Consider the following 19638-nt stretch of genomic DNA (forward strand, 5'->3'; position numbering starts at 1 on the left):
CTACAGATAATAACTGAACCCTTGTAATGTCCGGGCTAGCTGTCTGGAAGTCCTCCGGACAGGCCTTGGTCTCACCAGGATAGTTACCATGTGGATGGTCAGGAATAGAGTCTAAAGTCTTTATTGTCTCCTCCACAGTCTGTCTCCTTCATAGTCTTTTCACTCTGACTCACCCTGTCCCTAGTTCTCTCAGCCCTTAAATACCCTATTACAAATTACATGATTACAGCATACTGAGTATATGCCAATTAGAGTGATTATATTATTAAATCATACTAGATATATGTGAACTAGAGAACCATTATCTCATCAGTTCCACTGAGTTAAGTATCCTTGTTTCAAGTATATTTCTCCAGAGTTCAGGCTCTTTACAAACATCCCATGGGTGTTGTTCAGATCACCAAATGAAAGAGGAAAAAAAATAAGAAGAATCTAGGGAGAAAAAGTGGCAGTATCGTAAGCAGACACTCACACATAGGAGGTATGACAGGAATGAAGAATCTAGTATAGGAGTCTGAAAAGATTGGAGGAGAACCAAGAGAGAAAAGGTTTATGAAAACCCAGAAAGAGGAGAGTGTATCTAGTAGATGAAAGTAATCAACAGTGTCAAATGTTGCAGAGGCCAAGAGAGAAGATTTTATATTTAACAATTAATACATTATTGGTAATTTTGGAGAGAGCAGTTTCACTTGTGAAGAGGTCAAAACCTAGATGGAAAAACCAAGGAAGGTCTTCAAGAATAGATTGTGAAACACACCTCCCTCATCCTGTCAAAAAAAAAAGTGGAGTAGTATTAGTATAGAATATTACATACAGTACATGTTTGGATGTGGTTACTATAGCAAAAGTTTTTTGATTGCTTTTTTTTTTTTTTGTCATTAAGGATGTTTCAATCTAGAGGGGGCAGTGAGTGTTTTTATTCCTGGAAATTACTGTGATATAAAGATAGAAGGGAAACTTTTTTTTTTAAAATACAAAGGAATACATCCCTAAACCTCTCCTGTAGCTATTAATTTGTAGTGGCCAAATCTCTATTGTATTTAGAAGAAAGAAGGGACTGGGTCTATACCCATGTGAATGTGGAGAAGATCTCATGGTGTGGCATTCCATCCAGTGTCACCTGAAAATTTGAAGAGGACTACACTGGAGATTTATTAGCTTTTTTTATAGGAAACAATATGCTATTATCAAAAAGTCAGAAAAGCAGTAGTGATTGTGGAATTAGCTAGGACCAAGGAAGGAGGAGGTTGTATTCTCCAAAGAATATTCCACCAATGACTCTTCTCTTCCTAACTTTGTGTTCTTAGATATTTGCCTGGGGTACTGAAAGGCAGAATTGAACCCAGATTCTCCTTTCTGTTTTTTTGTTTTTGTTTTTTGGCTGAGGCAATTGAGGTTAAGTGACTTGCTCAGGGTCACACAGCTAGGAAGTGTTGTGTTTGAGACCAGATTTTAATTCAGCTCTGACTTCAGGGTTGTTGCTCTATTCACTGCTCCACCTAATTGTCCCTCCTTTTTGGTTTTGAGGCTAACTCTTTCACCATTATATAGTCTTGGAGAGGGTGATTTATAGTAAGTATTTTCACTTTAAAAAAGCTTGGATTATTTTTCATTGACTTCTGTCACGTTATTTTCAGAAACTCATTTTCAAACAAATATGTTTATATACATTAGTATTATTCTATTTTTAAGTGGACAGTAGAGTACTAGCCAAAGTCAGAAAGAACGAGGTTCAAATTGTCCTTCTACACACTTACTAGCTGTGTGACTATGGGCAGGTTTATCTACTAAGTTATAGACATTGATAGAAAAAAAAATATTCTCCAACAAAACAGGTGCCCTTTATTGTTAAAAACATGAATTTAAAAATGTTCTTTTTATAATATATTCTAATTATTTTATCTCTAGAGGCATACTCATATAATGATGGGTGACTTTGAAAGTACAATCATAAACAACCATTTGTCTAAAGATATAAAATGTGGAAATGTAGATGTGTACTTGGGGAGTATGTTTGTGGGTGCACATACATCTTATGGAGATTTAAAACCCACATTTTTATATATATTTAACTTTGACTAAATCATTGCCTGCCTATCAGATTGGGCTTCAACATTCCATTTTCTTTGGAATTCTGTGCTTTGCACAGGCCCACTTTCTATAGGAAGTCTGTTCAGTTACTCGCTCTACTTAATATTATTTAATTTTTACTATTTTATTTTCTGTATACATGTTACTTCTTTTTTTGTGAAGCCTTTTATAGAAAATTAGAATACCTCCTTCAAAGAAAATAACTTTTTTTAAAAAATCAGATACACAACTGAATCCCTCTGTAGAGATTATGATACGAGAGTGCTAGAGTCAGAAAGAGACCAAAAAGGCTATTTTTAACATAAAACTAGATCACAGTGATTGCTTTTTAGAAGGTGAAGTTTGAAAATTTTATGTAAATGTACAAAGAAAAAATCAAGAGCATTGTTTCCTTTCTAGGCTGCTTAGCTGCTGACAAAGAAAGTTGAGAAAACATGGGGACCTGTCAGGGGAAGTTTGACAGGCTTGATAGATTTAAAAGGAAAAAAATTGTTTAAAAAGAAAGATTTGGGGAAAGATAATGGCATATGTTGATCTCTGTCTATAATTTGTATGGTGACTTGTCCTCAACTTTAAATTTGAGAGACCCTTCTGGTCCTGAGAGACATAATCTGTCCTCAGCTACCGAGTCTTCAGCATTAATTATTTATATACCCATTCAAGTGGGTGTGTGGGAAATTGTATTTTTTTAAAACAGATCTCTAATTTTATTGGTAAAAGGAACTCCCAGTGAGAAAATGCCCTCCATCAATGCATTTAGGTAACTGCTTTGTAAGCTTAATCAAAGAATTTCCTGGGACCTTCAAAGGTTAAGTAACTTGCCCAGCCTCACAGTCAAGTGTGTCAAGTGCGACTTGAATCCAAGACATTCTAACTCTGAGTCCACCTCTCTCATTACTATGTTATCTTTCTGTGTGTACTGAAAATTTACAGTCTTTTTTGGGCTCTACATATGGTACATTTTGTATATTGAGTTCAAAATTAAAGCAAATGCTATGCAATGTTTTATCTTACATGATTGGAGTTTAGTCTTATAGGTTTACCAAGTAATTTGGAAATTGACAGGCTTTCATGTCTAAGTCCTCCTAGCCATAGTCTCCTCTCTTTTATGACACTATTTCTTTAGGAAAAAATACATTCTAAGTACCAAATAAAGGAGCCTCTGTCTCTTGAGGCTAAGATCCCCTTCCAGCTCTGTTTCTGACTTTCTCCAGACTTCAAACTATTGCCCTTCTATCTGGTACCTTTATTTCCTTTTCAGAACCTAGTACCTTTGTTTTCTTTCATTAAAATGTAAGCTCCTTGAGGGAAGAGATTGTCTTTGTTGTTCTGCTTGTATTTGTGTCTCAGCACCTGTACTTAGCATGGGCTTAACCGAATTAATCTCTCTCCTTCTGTCTTTCCCTCTTCCCCTTTCCTCCCTCCTTTCCCTTTTCTTTCTCTATTTCTTTTTCTTCTCCCTCTCCTTTTCCCTCAACAGTTCCCTTTTCTTATTCAAAAGAGATCCTTTGGGAAATCTTATGAGTAAATCTAGCTACCTGATTTCATGATATTTGTTGTTTTGGTCCCTTGATGATTTGCCAAATTAGAACAGATTTCAAAATTAAAAGTATGGTTTGGGAACAGAGTTGTGAGACCTCAGTTTGGATGGCTTATACTGAAGTGAAACTGCATGGTTTGGATGCATATCTTGGCTATCAGGGCTGGCTACCTTATACACTCACCTTTCTAAGCCAGGCAAAGTAAATACCATGTGTTGAGATACCTGCTGTTAAAGGTTTTATTTCTAAGTCTGCATTATCGTCCTTTTCAAAACTGCTTTCTTCAGTTTTTATGGTATTTTCGTTGTTTTAAGAAGGTTAGGATTCTTAAAGCATTTACTTGCCTTAGAATAAATGCTTCAAAAATCGATGTCTTAGAGCTTAGAGTTGGAGATCTGTGAAGTTATACATTTAAGTGGGTGGAAAAGGAAGAAAAGAAACCTGAAGAGTCAGAGAAAGGCTTTATCTCTTCAAATATAGCAATAATACAATATATTGTTATATTAATAATAATATAATAAATTTTATTTATATAATAAATATAAAATCAGTTTCATAGATTATCTCCTATGAGTAGATCCTGGTTAAGGATCTTGATCATAGATAAGGTACCTAGAGCCTCAGTAAATCTTCTGTAAAATGGGATGATAAATTTACTCCATATACTTGTCAAAAGTTTTAGAAGATCCAATGAGATAATTCAAATGAAAATACCTTGTAATTACATAGTCTCAAAGAGACCTTAAGATAATTATTATACAGAAGTTCCCCTCTTTTTATTAACATTAGTTTATCTTTTTTTTTTTCCCTGTGTGTGCACTTGGGTATGTTTACATTTCTTTGCGTATTTGTCCCTCTTCCCCTCTGCTTCTTGATTCATCTGTTTCTCTTTATCCACCTTTGACCTTGCATTTGTCATTCTCTGATCTTCTCATTTTCTCTTCTCCCCTTTTAATTTTATTGTCTCTTCCTCACCTCTGCTCTTACTTTACTTTGCCTGAATTTAATTGCTGATTTGTTTAATAAAGTTTCATATTCTCTTTTCATGATTTGAAAGTGGATTCTTATATATTTACATGCCTGTACATGAATACTTGTCACCACTTTGCTAAAAATCTTCATGGGAAGGAAGTGGACTCAATATGGCAGAGTTATAGGAAATAGGATAGCTAACTTCCCTCCACAAAATCCCTTTTAATAAATCTAGAAAATGCATCAGACTGAATCCTGATTAGGAAAGACAGAAAAAGTCACAATGAGCAACTTGTCCAGCCCAACTCAGCTTAGGAAAACAGAAAGGTCTTTGAACGTTGGGAATGGGTTGGACCCAGGAACGAACCACATTCCAAGTATTTCAAGCACAGGAGGGGCTGTGCACCAGAGCAAGAAGTCCTATTACTGGGACACCACTAGACCCATATCAGAATACTGTGGTGGGGGTAGCTACAGACTGGCAACTTTGTTAGGCACTACCTGGTTTCAAGGATCTGATCTAGGGAAAAATGAGAACCGTGGCTTTCCTTGGTAGAGAGGCCTTGATTGGTATACTAAAAAAGGAGCAGAAAGCAGAAGTGGTATGGTGAAGACTTTAGGTGCAGAGCAGGTCTCATTTCCAACACCTAGCTCAGCCTGCATCAGAATAACCAGGGCAAGAATCCCAGACCAAAGAGGAGACAACAATTCTAATACTCTGAAGCAAGAGTTTTCCAGCTGGCTGATCTACTCTTGTTCAGACAAAAACCGGCTGAAGAATTAGTAGAATTCACTTTAGCAGGACCACAATTAGTCTTTGCTCTGTGTCATACTAGTTTGGGAGCATTGAAAACTTTCAGGTTCGCAAGCCTTTCCCTGATATCTTGGGATAACACATCACTCACTACTTCAAGAAAACAGCATTGTGACTCCCCAGAAGTGCCTAGCTCTATTGACAGGAAGTAGGATAGAAGAATGAGCAAACAACAATAGCAAAAATCCTACCATAAAGAGAGATTATGATTCTTGGCAAGTCCAAAGCACAAACCCAGAAGAAAATAACACCAAGCTATCTGCAAGGTAAGCCTTAAGGAAAAATGCACCTTGTACAAAAATCCAACTAGTATTTCTGGAAGAGACAAAAAGATTTTTTTAAAAAAGAGAAGAAAAAAAAATTTTGAGATGAAAATATTTTTATAAATGCAATGAGGGTGCTTGAGAAAAAAAGTTGTAAAGAAATAGGAGCTATGGAAAAACGAATTAGAGAATTAATTGTACCTCTTGGTATAAGAGGTACAAAATCTTATCAAAGTAATAAACACCCTGACAATAGGATGGATTAAAAAAGAAACCAGTGATTCCTGAGTTTTGTTGTTATGTGTTCATGATCTTAGAGAGGTTAAGGGATAGAAAGGGAAAGAGAATTACACACGGGTTAGGGAAGATTGGGAGTAAGAAGGGAAAAGAAGGTTAAGAAAACTTATCTCAGAATAATCAGATGTACAAGCATATATCTGTAAAAACAAGGAGGTTAAGGGGAAATACCTAACACTTCAACACTTTTCATCTAAAGTGATCAAAAGAAGGAAGAATACACACCCAAACGTATACATACACACACACACACACACACACACACACACACACACAAAATTAGGCACAGAAATATAATTTACTTAACAGAGAAAGGATTTAAAGGGAGAAGGGAAGTTAGAGAGATGATGTATTAAGAAAAGGGTTAGTCCTAAGCAAGTTACATTCTTAGCATGTACAAAAATTTATAACTCTTTTGGAAAGGTGAAGGATAGAAATCTGAGAGATATCCATAACATGGGAAATGAATGTATGAATCATAGTACATAAAAGTGAGGGAATGCTATTGTGCTGATCTTACCCATAAATACCAACAGTCATTCTAGAGGACTAATGATGCTTCCTGACTCCTGATGGAGATGTGAAGGACTCAGTACAAAATAAGACAAAAGTTTTTGGATGTTGTCAATGTGGAGATTTTAAAAAATCATTTATACATATTTGTAATGGATTTTGTTTTTCTTGTATTCTCATTTAGGGGAGGGTTAGGATGAGAGTGAGAAGGGAAATTTCAGTTAATTAAAACAAAAAATAAAATTAAAATCTTCAAGGACTCCCACTGCCTTGTGGATAAAAGATAAAATCCTTTGTCTAAAAGGTCCTAAAGGCCTCTACAACCTGGCTTCTACTTAACCTTTCCAGGCCTGTTTCTTCTCTCTTAGTCACACTGGCCTGCTAGGTCTTCCCCATTTACCTTTTATCTCTTGCTTCTCCACCATTGCACAAGTGGGTCACACCGTGTCTGGAAGGGACTGTCAGCTTTACCATATGTAAATGTTAGATTTCTTTAAAGTACATCTCAGGTGCTATGTCTTTAAACTAAATGAGCTATGTAGCCCTCATTGTTTTCAGTTTCAGAAAAATTTCCATGACAGCATAAGTATAGTGTTAAACAATAATTCATATAAGCTGTATAAAACACACTCTTTACAACAATCCTGTAAGATAAATAGTTCAAGCATTTCACATTATATATATAAAGAAATTGAATTTCAGGTGAGTTTTGGGCATATACCTATAGTTGTATATCTAGTAAGTATCAGATCCATGACTAAAACATAGACCTTTTGTTTTCATTTTAAACATCTTCCTCATTCTATGGCATAAGAATGGGTTTTTGAAATTGTGCCAGATTGTCCAAGCACACTTCTCCCTAAAATGGAGTGGGCCGCCAGAGCCATACTTATCAGTCTTCAGTGCCTCACTGGATACACACAGAGATGAATGATGGGGAGGTGCAAACATTCTGTCTTTATTCAGCCATCCTCTCAGTGGGGGTAGCAGGAAGCAAGAGGCCAAGTTCTGCTCAGAGCTGTCTATTTATGCTTTCCCTCTTCCAGGATTACCTCTGCCCAGCCCACTCAGTACTTCCATAGGTGTAAACCCATAGAAGGGAGGCGTATGGAGTGATGTTGCACCCAAGAAGGAGATCTAGCAAGAGGACATGCCCCTCGCCACCTCAAGGAACCTATAAGTCCTTCAAAGTACAATCTCCCACCTCAGGGCCATGCCCCTTTTATTTCCCTGGGGCTCACCCTGCCCAAGCTGATGTGGCACACAGGCTACATGGCTTATCTTGGAGAGAGGAAGGTCCCTAGTCTCTAATATGAAATACTGTACAATTTGATCCTCTCAACAACTCTGGGAGGCCAGGTACTGCCAGGTACTGTTAGGGGATAGTCACCAGAATCAGTACATCACTCAGTAAACATTTATTAAACACCCACTGTATGCCAGACACTGCTAGGCACTGAGGATAAGAAGAAAGCCAAGGGCAGTCCTTGCCCTCAAGAACTCATAATCTGACAGGGGAAATAACACACCAACAAAATAAGTGTTCTAGTATTTAAAGAGCTCTCCACATTGAAATGGGATTATACTTATTTTGTTTGACCCCAGAGCTGTTGTTGGTAGTTAAAGACTTGGGCTTGATGGAAGTAATAGCTTTCTAATAATCAGAGCCATTCTAAGGCAGAGAACTCTTTAATTTGAAGACTGGAGATCTTTAAGCCAAGTAGCCTCCAGAATTGGAGAACCTGGTTCTGAATCCTAGCTCTACTAGTTGTCTCCATATTATTGATTCTTACTGTAAATAGAGCACTGGAACTGGAATCAGAAAAGATTTCTTTCAAACTTAGCCTTAACTCATTTATAAAATGAGGGTAAGAATAGCACTTACCTCCTGGGATTGTTGTGAAGAGAAAAGGAGATATTTGTAAAGCATTTTGAAAATCAGAAGGTATCATATAAATGCTACCCATTATTATCATTATCACTATTATTTTGCTGTTGATATTTTCTCATCTCATCTTCCATGATTTTTAATATGTAAAATCTTTTCAGTCAATAATTCTTGCTTCCTTTTTTGGAAATTCATACGTTGCCCATTGACAGTACACTTTTAGTTTTAACCTCTTCTTTCAATTACCATCAAAACAAGATGTGCATGGTTGTTTTCAGTAAATAAACTGCTACCATTCACCTATTATTTATTGTCCCTTGTGATTTCCCATTATTAACAGAAGATGTCACATCTTAGACCAAGGGCAGCATGAGCCAGGGTTTCAGGATCCCACTTTATTTTGTCATGAGGATCAGACAAAGAAGTATTTTCTGGACAGTGACCAAGTAGACTTGAGAGAACCAAGACTTAAGCATACTACCCACTTCCTGACAGAAGAGCAATATATTCAGAATTGGATTCTTAACTTTTTTTTTGTTTAACATAGCCAATTTGGGTATTTATTTTGTTTACTATATATATTTATTGCAAGGATTTAAAATTATTTTCCCCCATAATGAGGAAAATTTTTATTTTTGTTTTTTGAAAAAAAAAAAAAGCTACCATCTGTGGGATTGACTGAACGCCTCTAAGTCAGAATCCTTCCTAAGTGTGACAATACCACAGCTCTGAGGAGACTTGGTGGGCCATGGATAGCCGGATCTCCATGTCCCCTTAAATAAAAAAAAGCTACTGACTAGACTTAAGAAAATACTATTCGCTAACAGTCATCCATATAGTATGTGATTTCATGATGATTTATTAATTTACTATTTTATTTTACTCCAGTTACATGTAAAATAATTTTTTACATTTATTTTTAAAATTTTGAGCTTTCTTCCTCCCTCTCCATCTTGATGAAGAATTTGTGCCAAATTTTTTATAAACACAGTGCTAAATCTTATAAAATAAATTGTTGCCACAAAAGGCAAAAAAGTTTTGTAAAGATACCTAGGGTCTATTATACAGTTAATAAATTTAATTTTTAAAGTTTATGCTTTCACTCAAATCACTATTGATTGGAGAAAGACAAATTAAAATAACGCCAAAGTATCCTTCACATCTATCAGATTGGCTAAGATGATAGGAAAAGATAATGATAAATGTTGGAGGGGATGTGGAAAAACTGGGACACTAATGCATTATTGAAGGAGTTGTGAATTGATCCAGCCATTCTGGATGTCCAGAAGGCTATGCAATTACATACCCTTTAATCCAGCCGTGTCTCTACTGGTTCTCTATCCTAAAGAGATCCTAAAAAAGGGAAAAGGACCCACATGTGCGAAAATGTTTGTAGCAGACCTTTATGTAGTGGCAAGAAACTGGAAACTTTTGGAGAATGGCTGAGTAAGTTATGGTATATGAATATGGTATATGAAGGTTGTAGAGTATTATTGTTGTAGAAAATATGAAGAGCAGGCTGATTTCAGAAAAACTTGGAAAGCACTTGAACTAGTGCTAAGGTCAGAAGAACCAAGCCAACATTGTACATAGCAAGAACAAGATAATGTGACGATCAACTGTGAAAGGACTTGACTCTTCTCAGCAATGCAGTGATCCAAGACAATTCCAGTAGACTTGGGATAGAAAATATCATCCACATTCAGAGAGAGCATTATGGAGACTGGATGTGGATTTTCACCTTTTTTTGTTTGCTTGCCTTTTCTTTCTTGTGTTTTTTTCCCTTTTGTTCTAATTTTTCTCAACATGATTTATCACAGAAAGATGTTTAAAATGACTGAACATGTAGAATCTATATCAGATTGCTTTCTGTCTAAAGAAAGGAGGGAGAAAAAAATTGGAACTTAATTAGAAAAATAAAACACTGTTGAAATATATAAATGTGTAAAGTTTATGCTTTTCCATTTCCCAATAAAAGAATGATCAAAGTTTGTGAACAGGCATTCACAAAAGAAAAAGAAACATCAATATTTATATGAAAAAAAATGATTCAGGTCACTATTAACAAGTGGAATACAAATTTAAACATCTTTAATGATGTATTTTACAATATTCAGACAAGCAAAGATAACAAGTAAAAGGAGCATAGGCTGTTAAAGAGACTGTGGGACAACAGGCACTATGTGATCTTGTTGGTGGGACTGTGAATTCTTTCTATCTATTCTAGAAAGTCCCTTGAGGCGATATCCAAAGGACAGCAGACTAGGCATAATTTTTTAAAATCAATAATCCTGTATTCCAAAGAGAATAATTAATATGAAAAGAAAAGGACCCATATGTACAAAAGTATAATACTTTTTTTTTAAAAAAGCAACAAAAGAATTGGAAACAAAGGAGGTGTCTATCAATGGGGTGGGGGAGTGGAATTATAAGGCAGAGTTGAGGAATAGTGATATTAATGCCAAGAAAAAAATGGAGAAAGAAAAGACCATTGAGGAAGCATTTTTTTTTTATTTAATAGCCTTTTATTTACAGGTTATATGTATGGGTAACTTTACAGCATTAACAATTGCCAAACCTCTTGTTCCAAATTTTTCACCTCTTACCCTCCACCCCCTCCCCCAGATGGCAGGATGATCAGTAGATGTTAAATATATTAAAATATAAATTAGATACACAATAAGTATACATGACCAAACCGTTATTTTGCTGTACGAAAAGAATCAGACTCTGAAATATTGTACAATTAGCTTGTGAAGGAAATCAAAAATGCAGGTGGGCATAAATATAGGGATTGGGAATTCAATGTAATGGTTTTTAGTCATCTCCCAGAGTTCTTTTTCTGGGTATAGCTAGTTCAGTTCATTACTGCTCCATTGGAAATGATTTGGTTGATCTCATTGCTGAGGATGGCCAGGTCCATCAGAACTGGTCATCATATAGTATTGTTGTTGCAGTATATAATGATCTCCTGGTCCTGCTCATTTCACTCAGCATGAGTTCGTCTCTCCAGTCCTTTCTGAAATCATCCTGTTGGTAATTTCTTACAGAACAATAATATTCCATAATATTCATATACCACAATTTATTCAGCCATTCTCCAATTGATGGGCATCCACTTAGTTTCCAGTGTCTAGCCACTACAAAAAGGGCTGCCACAAACATTCGTGCACATACAGGTCCCTTTCCCTTCTTTATGATCTCTTTGGGATATAAGCCCAGTAGTAACACTGCTGGATCAAAGGGTATACACAGTTTGATAACTTTTTGAGCATAGTTCCAAACTGCTCTTGAGGAAGCATTTTTAAAAAATACTCTTTAAAGAGTAGAAGGATATTTAGAGAGATAAGTAAAGATAGATTTGGAACTACTACATTAAAAAACCAATTGGTTTGTAACAGATTCATGTTTCACATAGAGTTCACTTTCTGTTTTCTTTGATAAAGAAATAATCATGTTTGTTGTCAAGTTCATAATTTAAAAAAATTAAGTATGTGCTCTCTTTAATGTGTACATAAAAGGCATCTTTATGTGTAGTTTCTTGAGCTTTAAGGGGTAGTTGATCCATAAGAGCAATACCAATTATAAAAGTCACGTAAAATAAATTTGCTGATTTGGGCATTTAAAATTTCAAAAATACTATAGGGATAATAGAGTTAGGGGCAGGATCCTAGACTGTAATTCAGCCTTCTCAATTTACAGATGACAAAACAGACTCAAAAAGGTTGGATGATTTACCCAATTTCAAATAGGTCATAAGTTGGCAGATCCTGATGACTTCAAAGTTAGTACTTTCTCCCTTGTACTACATTGCTTAACCTCATATATGTGAAAAGGAAAATAAATTAAGTAGTTTAGGTTTTATTGATGTTTTTTGTTTCATATCACATTATGTTCTGATAGTCATTGGGATGCAATGAGTAGAAAACTTGAAGATAGACTAAGACTTGAAGTCCTGCCTCTGACCCATCCTGGTCATAGATCTCAGGACTTCATATCTTGATGCTCAAGTTTTCTAGTTGTTGTAGTTGTAGAGCAAGTGGTGATTTGCATTGTTAGAGAGAGGCTGCTTATATCAATTTATCAGTTAAGGCATGCACTATATCAATTAATACCCCAAAATTCTGTCTCTCTTTCATATTGTCAACAATTGTGAGCCTTTTCTTATGCCAGAATCAGCTAATAGAGTTACCACAGCTAACTGTAATTGAACATTTCTCCAGCAAAAGGGAGTACAGAAATTGGAAATATAACTAAGCATATGAAAGTGTAATAAAAGCATATTTATGTGAATGAATTATTCATATTGAGAGATAAAGACATTATTTTGGCCTTTTCATCCTGAGAAACTAATCTTTTTTTTTTTTTAGCTAAGGCAGTTGAGGTTAAGTGACTTGTTCAGATTTGAACCAACCTCCTGACTTCAGGGTTGGTACTCTATCCACTGCGCCACCTAGCTGCCCCAAAACTAATTTTCTTATGGTATTTCCGAGAAGTAGCTTTTCTTTCAAAAAATAAACACAAAATTCTTGGAATTGAAAGAAGATAGCTATTAATATAATTTCCCAATGCTTAGATAAATAAGAAGTCATGTCAGAAGCAAGCAAGAGTTTATGTAGTCAGTGCCTCCTTGTAGACAGAGGATTGATGAAATAATAAATTTTGGATTTATAGCATCTAATGCCTAAATTTAGGCCTTGACTATTGCCTAAGTTGTTGATCGTTTTCCTTACCATTTCCCTTGGATTCAACTTCTTTCCTTTGCATTGATCATAAGCCATTATTCAAAAGCCAGTTTTCTAGCAATCTCTGTCATAAACCATGCTTATCTGAAGGAACTAAAAATGATAAACATAATATAATTTTTGTTATGTTTTAAGGATATCTTATATAAATATCTATCTTTTTTCCTTATTTGTCCAGGAAATGTCAATATTAAGTTTAGATTCTGTTATTCTCCTTTGTTTTCATGGTATAGTAGAAAGAGAACTGAAGTTGAAGCCAGAGAAACTAGTTTCAAATCTCAGCTTTTCTTTTTTTTTTCTTTTTTTTAACCACCTGTATGACTATGGGACATGTTCTTTAAGAAAGCCTCAGTATCCTTCTCTTTAAAAATGATTGGTTTTAACTAGATCCGGGTTCCCTAATCTGGGATCTGGAAACTTATATTTTTAATATTTTTGTTATTGTGTTTCCATATAATTAGCTTGTTTTGTAATCCTGCATGTTTATGAGACAGTCAAAGGAAATCTGTGTGACACAGAGAAGGGTTAAGAACTCTTAGATTAAATAATCACTAACGTTTCACTCATCTCTAAATCTGTCGTCCTTTTTTGTTTGATTGTTTTTCACATACTTTCCACAAGAATTCCACTCCCTGTGTACTTCAGCTGCTAATTTGTTAAGAAATTAAGGTGGGGAGATGGGATGGATAGAATTCAATTGGGGGAGAGAAGTAAAATAAAACAAATGTTATATTAATCAAACTGATATACATCTTATTGCAATCTTAAGCAAGACAGAGTTTCAGATGAAATATCTGTATCTGTATGTGAATGTACATATATGTGTATACTTGTACACACATATTAACTTAAGGTTTGCAAAGCACTTTATAAATCTTATTGCATTTTCTTCTCACAACAACCCTGAGAGGCAGGAACTGTTATTACCTCTCTTTTGTAGATTAGGAAATTAAGTAACAATAAGTAGTTTCTTAGTTTGCTTTTGAACTCCTGTCTTCCTAATTCCAAGTCCAGCTCTCTATCCACTCTGCCACTACTTAATTGCCAAATGAAATTTGGGCTTGGTTGCTGCTGATATCTATAATTTGCTAATGGACCAATAATATTGATTCACTGTGCTGTTCGCTGCTTTTATCTCTGTATCTTACTGCTTCCAACTGGGAGGAATCCTAGACATCATAGAATCATGGATTTTGAGTTGAAAGAGATTTTAAAAGTCACCTGGTCTGATTTCCTCTTGATTTATCCTGAATGTAAGATATTAACCTTTTTGTTACTTTAATTCCCCACAGTGCTGTTAAAACATCAGGTGCTTCTCCCATGGGTGACCTATATTCCGTCTGTCAACAAGCATTTGTTAAATAGTGACTTTGTGCTAAGTATTGTGGATATGAAAAAGGACAAAAACACAGTCCCTGCTGTCAAAGAGCTCATATTGTAATGGGCAGTTATCATGCAAAAAGAAAAAGTAGAAGAAAGGGAAAAGGGAAAAGGTGTGAATGTGTGTTCCCAAACAATTTCAGATACAGTGTTCTGCTGCTTGCTATTCTACTGCCTTCTTTGTGGTTTTAAGTGAATTGTACACATGTCCTCACGGTTATATTTGGTTATAGTTCCATTAAACCATTCATATAACACTCATTCATATAAAGTGACCTAGGGTGAGAGTATCACTCATTGTAATTGCCATTTGTTTCCAGAAAGGCAGCCATTCAATTATAGGAGAGCAGTTACCCAAAGTGTGGCATGCCATTGTAGTTGTAAGCATGGAAAAAAAAAGAGGCCAGAAAAACACTCAATTATGAGTAAAAAAAGGCTGGAATTACCCTAGAAAAAGTTTGGCTTAGAAGTGATGCATTCTTGTTTTGATTTTTTTTTTTTTTTACTATACATACTCAAAATGATTTATTGTTCATCTTTTGGTACATTTATTACAACTGTTATCCCTGAATGTGTTTTGGTGTAAATATATAAATCAGAATACACATAGGATATATTTCTCTATTATAACAAAACAGGGCAGGTTTTTGAAATGTTGAAGTTTGGAAAATCTTCATGTTCAGTTTATCTTGATAAAGATTTATAAAACAACTGCTATGTGCAGGGATGTGTTAAGCACTGAGGTACAAATATTCTCTATGTTCATATTCCTTGTAGATCCCCTTTTTGATGAGTTATAAAATTTAACATTGCAGGTTGTCTGCCATTGAAACTCTTTTGCTGTATTTTTCAGATATGGAGACAAGCGAAAAACTTCAAGGAAGTGGGGTCCTTCAATTGTTTGCCAGTCTGTTGACGCCACACTCACCTTGCACAGCCAAAGTAGCGAACATCATAGCAGAAGTAGCCAAAAATGGTGAGGTTTTCCTCAAGAACTTTTCTGCAGGAACATCTTCAGTTTTGCACCTCACTTGTCAGTATGCTTTATTTTATTTATGTTTTACTTTTGTAGAGTAGACAACTTTTCCATCTGTCACTCTATTTCCTTATCTGTCTCTCTGTTGAATTTTTTTTCATACAGTTGTTTAGAATGGCTATATTTATATAGTCATTCCATTCACATATTTCCCACTCAATAATTCATTGCTGTGGAGCAGTGTTTGAAAGAGATTTTTGTCAGTTTTTGATGAATTTGTATGACTTTAAAAAAAATCTTTTTACTAAAGAATCATTTGAATACTTCATTGAAATATTCGCTTTCAAACAAAAACTTACTTTGCAAATCATATCCTAGGTTGCTCAGCAACTAGTAAATTCTCTATTTTCCTAGTTTGGTTTATTCTGCTGATCTTGCAGCTCTACTTTATGTGGCTGAGACATACATCCTACCTTTCTGTTCCTGCTAAATATATAAAATACTGGTTAATATAAGTTTAAAGACTACCTCAAAGAAACATTTTAATCGTTAATCTAGCCTGTGCTTATGGTTTGGGTCTGTAGCAGGACTTTTTTTTTTTTTTCTTGGAATGGTAATATTGCAAGATAAATACCCTAAAATATTTTTTCAATCAACTTGATTGGTTTGCATGGTAAGCATGAAGAATTCATTAATGGTATAAAGCATAATGGAAGAATTGGCATCAAGAATGAGATTGCTTTGATGAATCTGACTGTTTCAGGATCTATAATTACCTTCCGAAAACCTAACATACATTGAATAAAGCACTGCAAAACGAAGAGGAGACTTTGTGATTTTATTTGATAGTGCTCAACAAGCATTTAATGCATAATGTGTAGTAGGCAACTTGCTAGTCCCTAGGGAAACAAGAAGGAAAATGTAACAAACAACTTTTCCCTTCAAGGAGCTTACTTTTCATGGCAGATGATTTCATCCATCACATTCTAATCTAACTGCACCTATTAATTGTGTTTTCACCGTGTCCCTAAATTTTTCAGGATATTTATCAGTAGTTTTTCAGTATTTCCAAGGGTTCTGCTATAATAAGCCATGGATTCATATTTAGTAGCTGAATTGGCTGATCTCAGTGTATGTTAATTTAAAGTTACATTATTTTGCTGGTATTAATTAAATATTCTAGTGAACATCTCTAAATCTAGGTTAGTCCTAAAACTTCATAAGATTCTTGATGGATTGAAAGTATTGGGAAGTCCCAAAAAGTAGTTTGAATAGCTCTAGAGAGATTTAAGTCTACTTTAAAATAGGTAAGATACCCACATATCTAGTAAGGACATAATTATAAGCTTCCTGGTCCTGCCTTGAATATTTTTGGCAGAATTTGGTGAACCATTCTGAAGATCATACTAATATCCTCAAATCCTAATTATTTTTATAGTTCAATTTGTTGCCATGAATGACTTAGTGTTGTAGTTGAAAGGAAGTAAAGTTACAAAGGTTGTGATTTGCCCAGATGATAGTTTGTCATTAACAAATTAAAGATTAGGACATATAGTTCTTGTTCTTATTGCTTAGTTGTTTCTTTTTTTATTCCATTATGATATATTTATATTTTAGATCTCCAGATAGCTAAGTAACTAATTCAAGAATATTAAATTGTTTAGTCCTTAACAATACATTGCAACACATGTATTTTAGGAAAGAGCAGTGTAACGAGATTTTTTTTTAGGGGAAGGTTTTGACTTTTGTATAAGAAATGGCTATTTTCCTGTATGCCTTCACTTAATCAAATGAAGGCATTTAAAAATTTAATCTCAGGGCTGAGAACGCAACACATTTTCATGATATCATTGGTGCTAGGAGCTTCTTTGTTGGAGCACAGAACATTTGTCTTTTGAAAATATTGAAAATTTCACCAAACATAGCCTTAATTAAACTGATCTCCACTAGAAGGTCTAAGATAATTTTAAATATTTTTTACTTAATCATTGAATTACTTGAAGACTGATCCCTATTAGAAGTTAATGAAAATTTTCCAGACAGAACTGTCTTTAAGAACTATAATGACACAAATGTGTATTTGTGATGATGATTCTGCCCTCTTCTGATTCTCCTCCTAATTTGTCTGGCCATTCCTTCTCAGTAAACTTTGCTGGTTCTTCATCCAGGTCATACTCATTTTCAGTGTTCCCTAAAAGTGTCCTGGGCTCTCTTCTCCCTATTTCACTTCTATATATTTCTTAGTTCCCTTATCATTATGAAAGTGATTCTCATATTTGTCTGAGCTCCAGCCTTTTATCAGAGACTACCATCTTGATATCTCATATTAGATGTCCCATAGGCATCTCAAATTCACCATATCCAAAAGAGAATTCATTTTCTTCCCTGCCCCATAAACCCTCCCCTCTTTCAAGCTCTCAAGTACCATTGTATTCCCAATCACTCATGCTTGCAATCCTAGTATATTTCATTACTCCTCTCTTGTATTCATTGGACACATCAAACTCCTGGGAAGTCTTGATTCTTTCTGTTTTCACAACATCTTTTGAATACAGCTCTATCTTATCAGAGACACAGATATGGTGTATGGGCCTAGTATGGGTTCTTATTACCTGGTGATATTCCTGACTCAGTATATCATCCATTTCCACTCAGATGCTGAAGTAATCTTCCTAAAGCACAGTTCTGATGATGTCACTTTCTGCTCATTAAAGTTCAGTGGCTCTTCATTTCTTCTAGGATCAAATATAAACTCCTATATTTGATTTTTAAAGCCATTCATGACTTCTTATTTCCCTTTTTGTCTTTCCAGTCCTTTTATATTTTACTCCTCTATATATACTCTATGATATAGTAGCAGCTGCCCTTTTACTATTTCTCTCACCTGATCCTCCATTTCCTGATTCTTTGTCTTTTCCCTGACTTGTTGCCCATGCCTGAAATGTTCTCCCTCCTCACCTCTGCCTCCTGGGTTCCTTCAAGACTTAGCTCAAATCCTACAGTTATAGGAGAACTTTCTTGGTCCTATACCCACCACATACTCATAATGCCTTTCTTCTGAAATTATCCTCCATCCACTTTGTATATGTCTTGTTTGCACTTAATTGTCTACAAGTTGTTTTCCCCTTAGACTTTGAACTCTCCTTGAAGACACAAACAATTTCTTTTTTTTTTGCATTTCTTTGAATCCCTAGTATTTAGCACAGTACCTGGCATATATTAAGTGCTTAATACATGTTTATTGGCTGACTTCCTACTAGAAATTTTTCAGTTAAAGATTTGTATGACCAAGAAGAGCACTAAAGTATGAGTAAATAGTTTCTTATCCAACTAAAAATGTTAAAGAATTATAAGATGGAATTATAGCTAACATTTGTCTTGCAGAGCCCTCTCCAAAATATAGATGCACTCAAGATATAGCTAGCAGTAATTATGCTTTTTAGACAACTACCAGAAACATGGAGCAAGGCCATTAATGAGTTTTATGTAGGAATGGGAGAATAGATATGTTAATAAGTTGTAAGATTGTATGTTTATAGTTATGTGGTCAGTTATAGAATTTACTATGTTTTTTCATTGTATATAAATTAAATATATTGTATATAAATTCATACATGATTAATAACAATATGAATTATATACAATGACAAAATATTTTGAATTTATCATTGTGTTATCGAAGTAACTAAGTTCTCATAGTCTACACTAGTGAATGAAAAGTTTTCCCAAACTATTTTTGGTGAGGATAATAATCACTCAAGTTTTCAACCAGGATATCTTCCTTGACTCTTCACCCTCACTCACCTCATGGACCCATTTGGTTGTCATATTTTGACAACCAAATTTTCTATAACATCACACAGTTATATCCTTTTCTTTTTACGCTGCTACCATCCTACTTCCAAACTTCATTTTCTCTCATCTGGAGTATTGCATAAGCTTTCTAATTGGTCTCTCTCTAATCTCTTTGGTCCTTATTCTGTACAAATAGCAAAGTGATTTTCTTCAAGCATAGATTTGATCATCTTACTCATATCCTCAATGAATTCTCTTGAATTCCTCTTGTCTCTAGGATCAACTATAAACTCCTTTATCACTTAAGGTTCTTTACAACATGGCCCCTTCCAGTCATCTTATACCTTACTCTTTTTGATGTCC

At 34.9% G+C, this 19638-nt stretch overlaps 1 protein-coding gene across 6 annotated transcripts in view; it reads left to right on the forward strand.

The window, feature by feature from the left end:
* RAP1GDS1 (Rap1 GTPase-GDP dissociation stimulator 1) overlaps window positions 1-19638 on the forward strand; it is a 208989-nt gene that overhangs the window by 97900 nt on the left and 91451 nt on the right. For 5 of the 6 annotated variants that reach the window (XM_031941855.1, XM_031941854.1, XM_031941858.1 and 2 more), the window contains one exon: window positions 15358-15480. In XM_031941855.1, the coding sequence (XP_031797715.1) occupies window positions 15358-15480 (123 nt within the window). Of the gene's footprint in view, window positions 1-15357; window positions 15481-15512; window positions 15538-19638 lie in introns of those variants that run through there. The other variant, XM_023505760.2, reaches the window with a different exon arrangement.

The sequence above is a fragment of the Sarcophilus harrisii genome, chromosome 6, assembly GCF_902635505.1.
Source record: "Sarcophilus harrisii chromosome 6, mSarHar1.11, whole genome shotgun sequence".
NCBI classification, from domain to species: domain Eukaryota; kingdom Metazoa; phylum Chordata; class Mammalia; order Dasyuromorphia; family Dasyuridae; genus Sarcophilus; species Sarcophilus harrisii.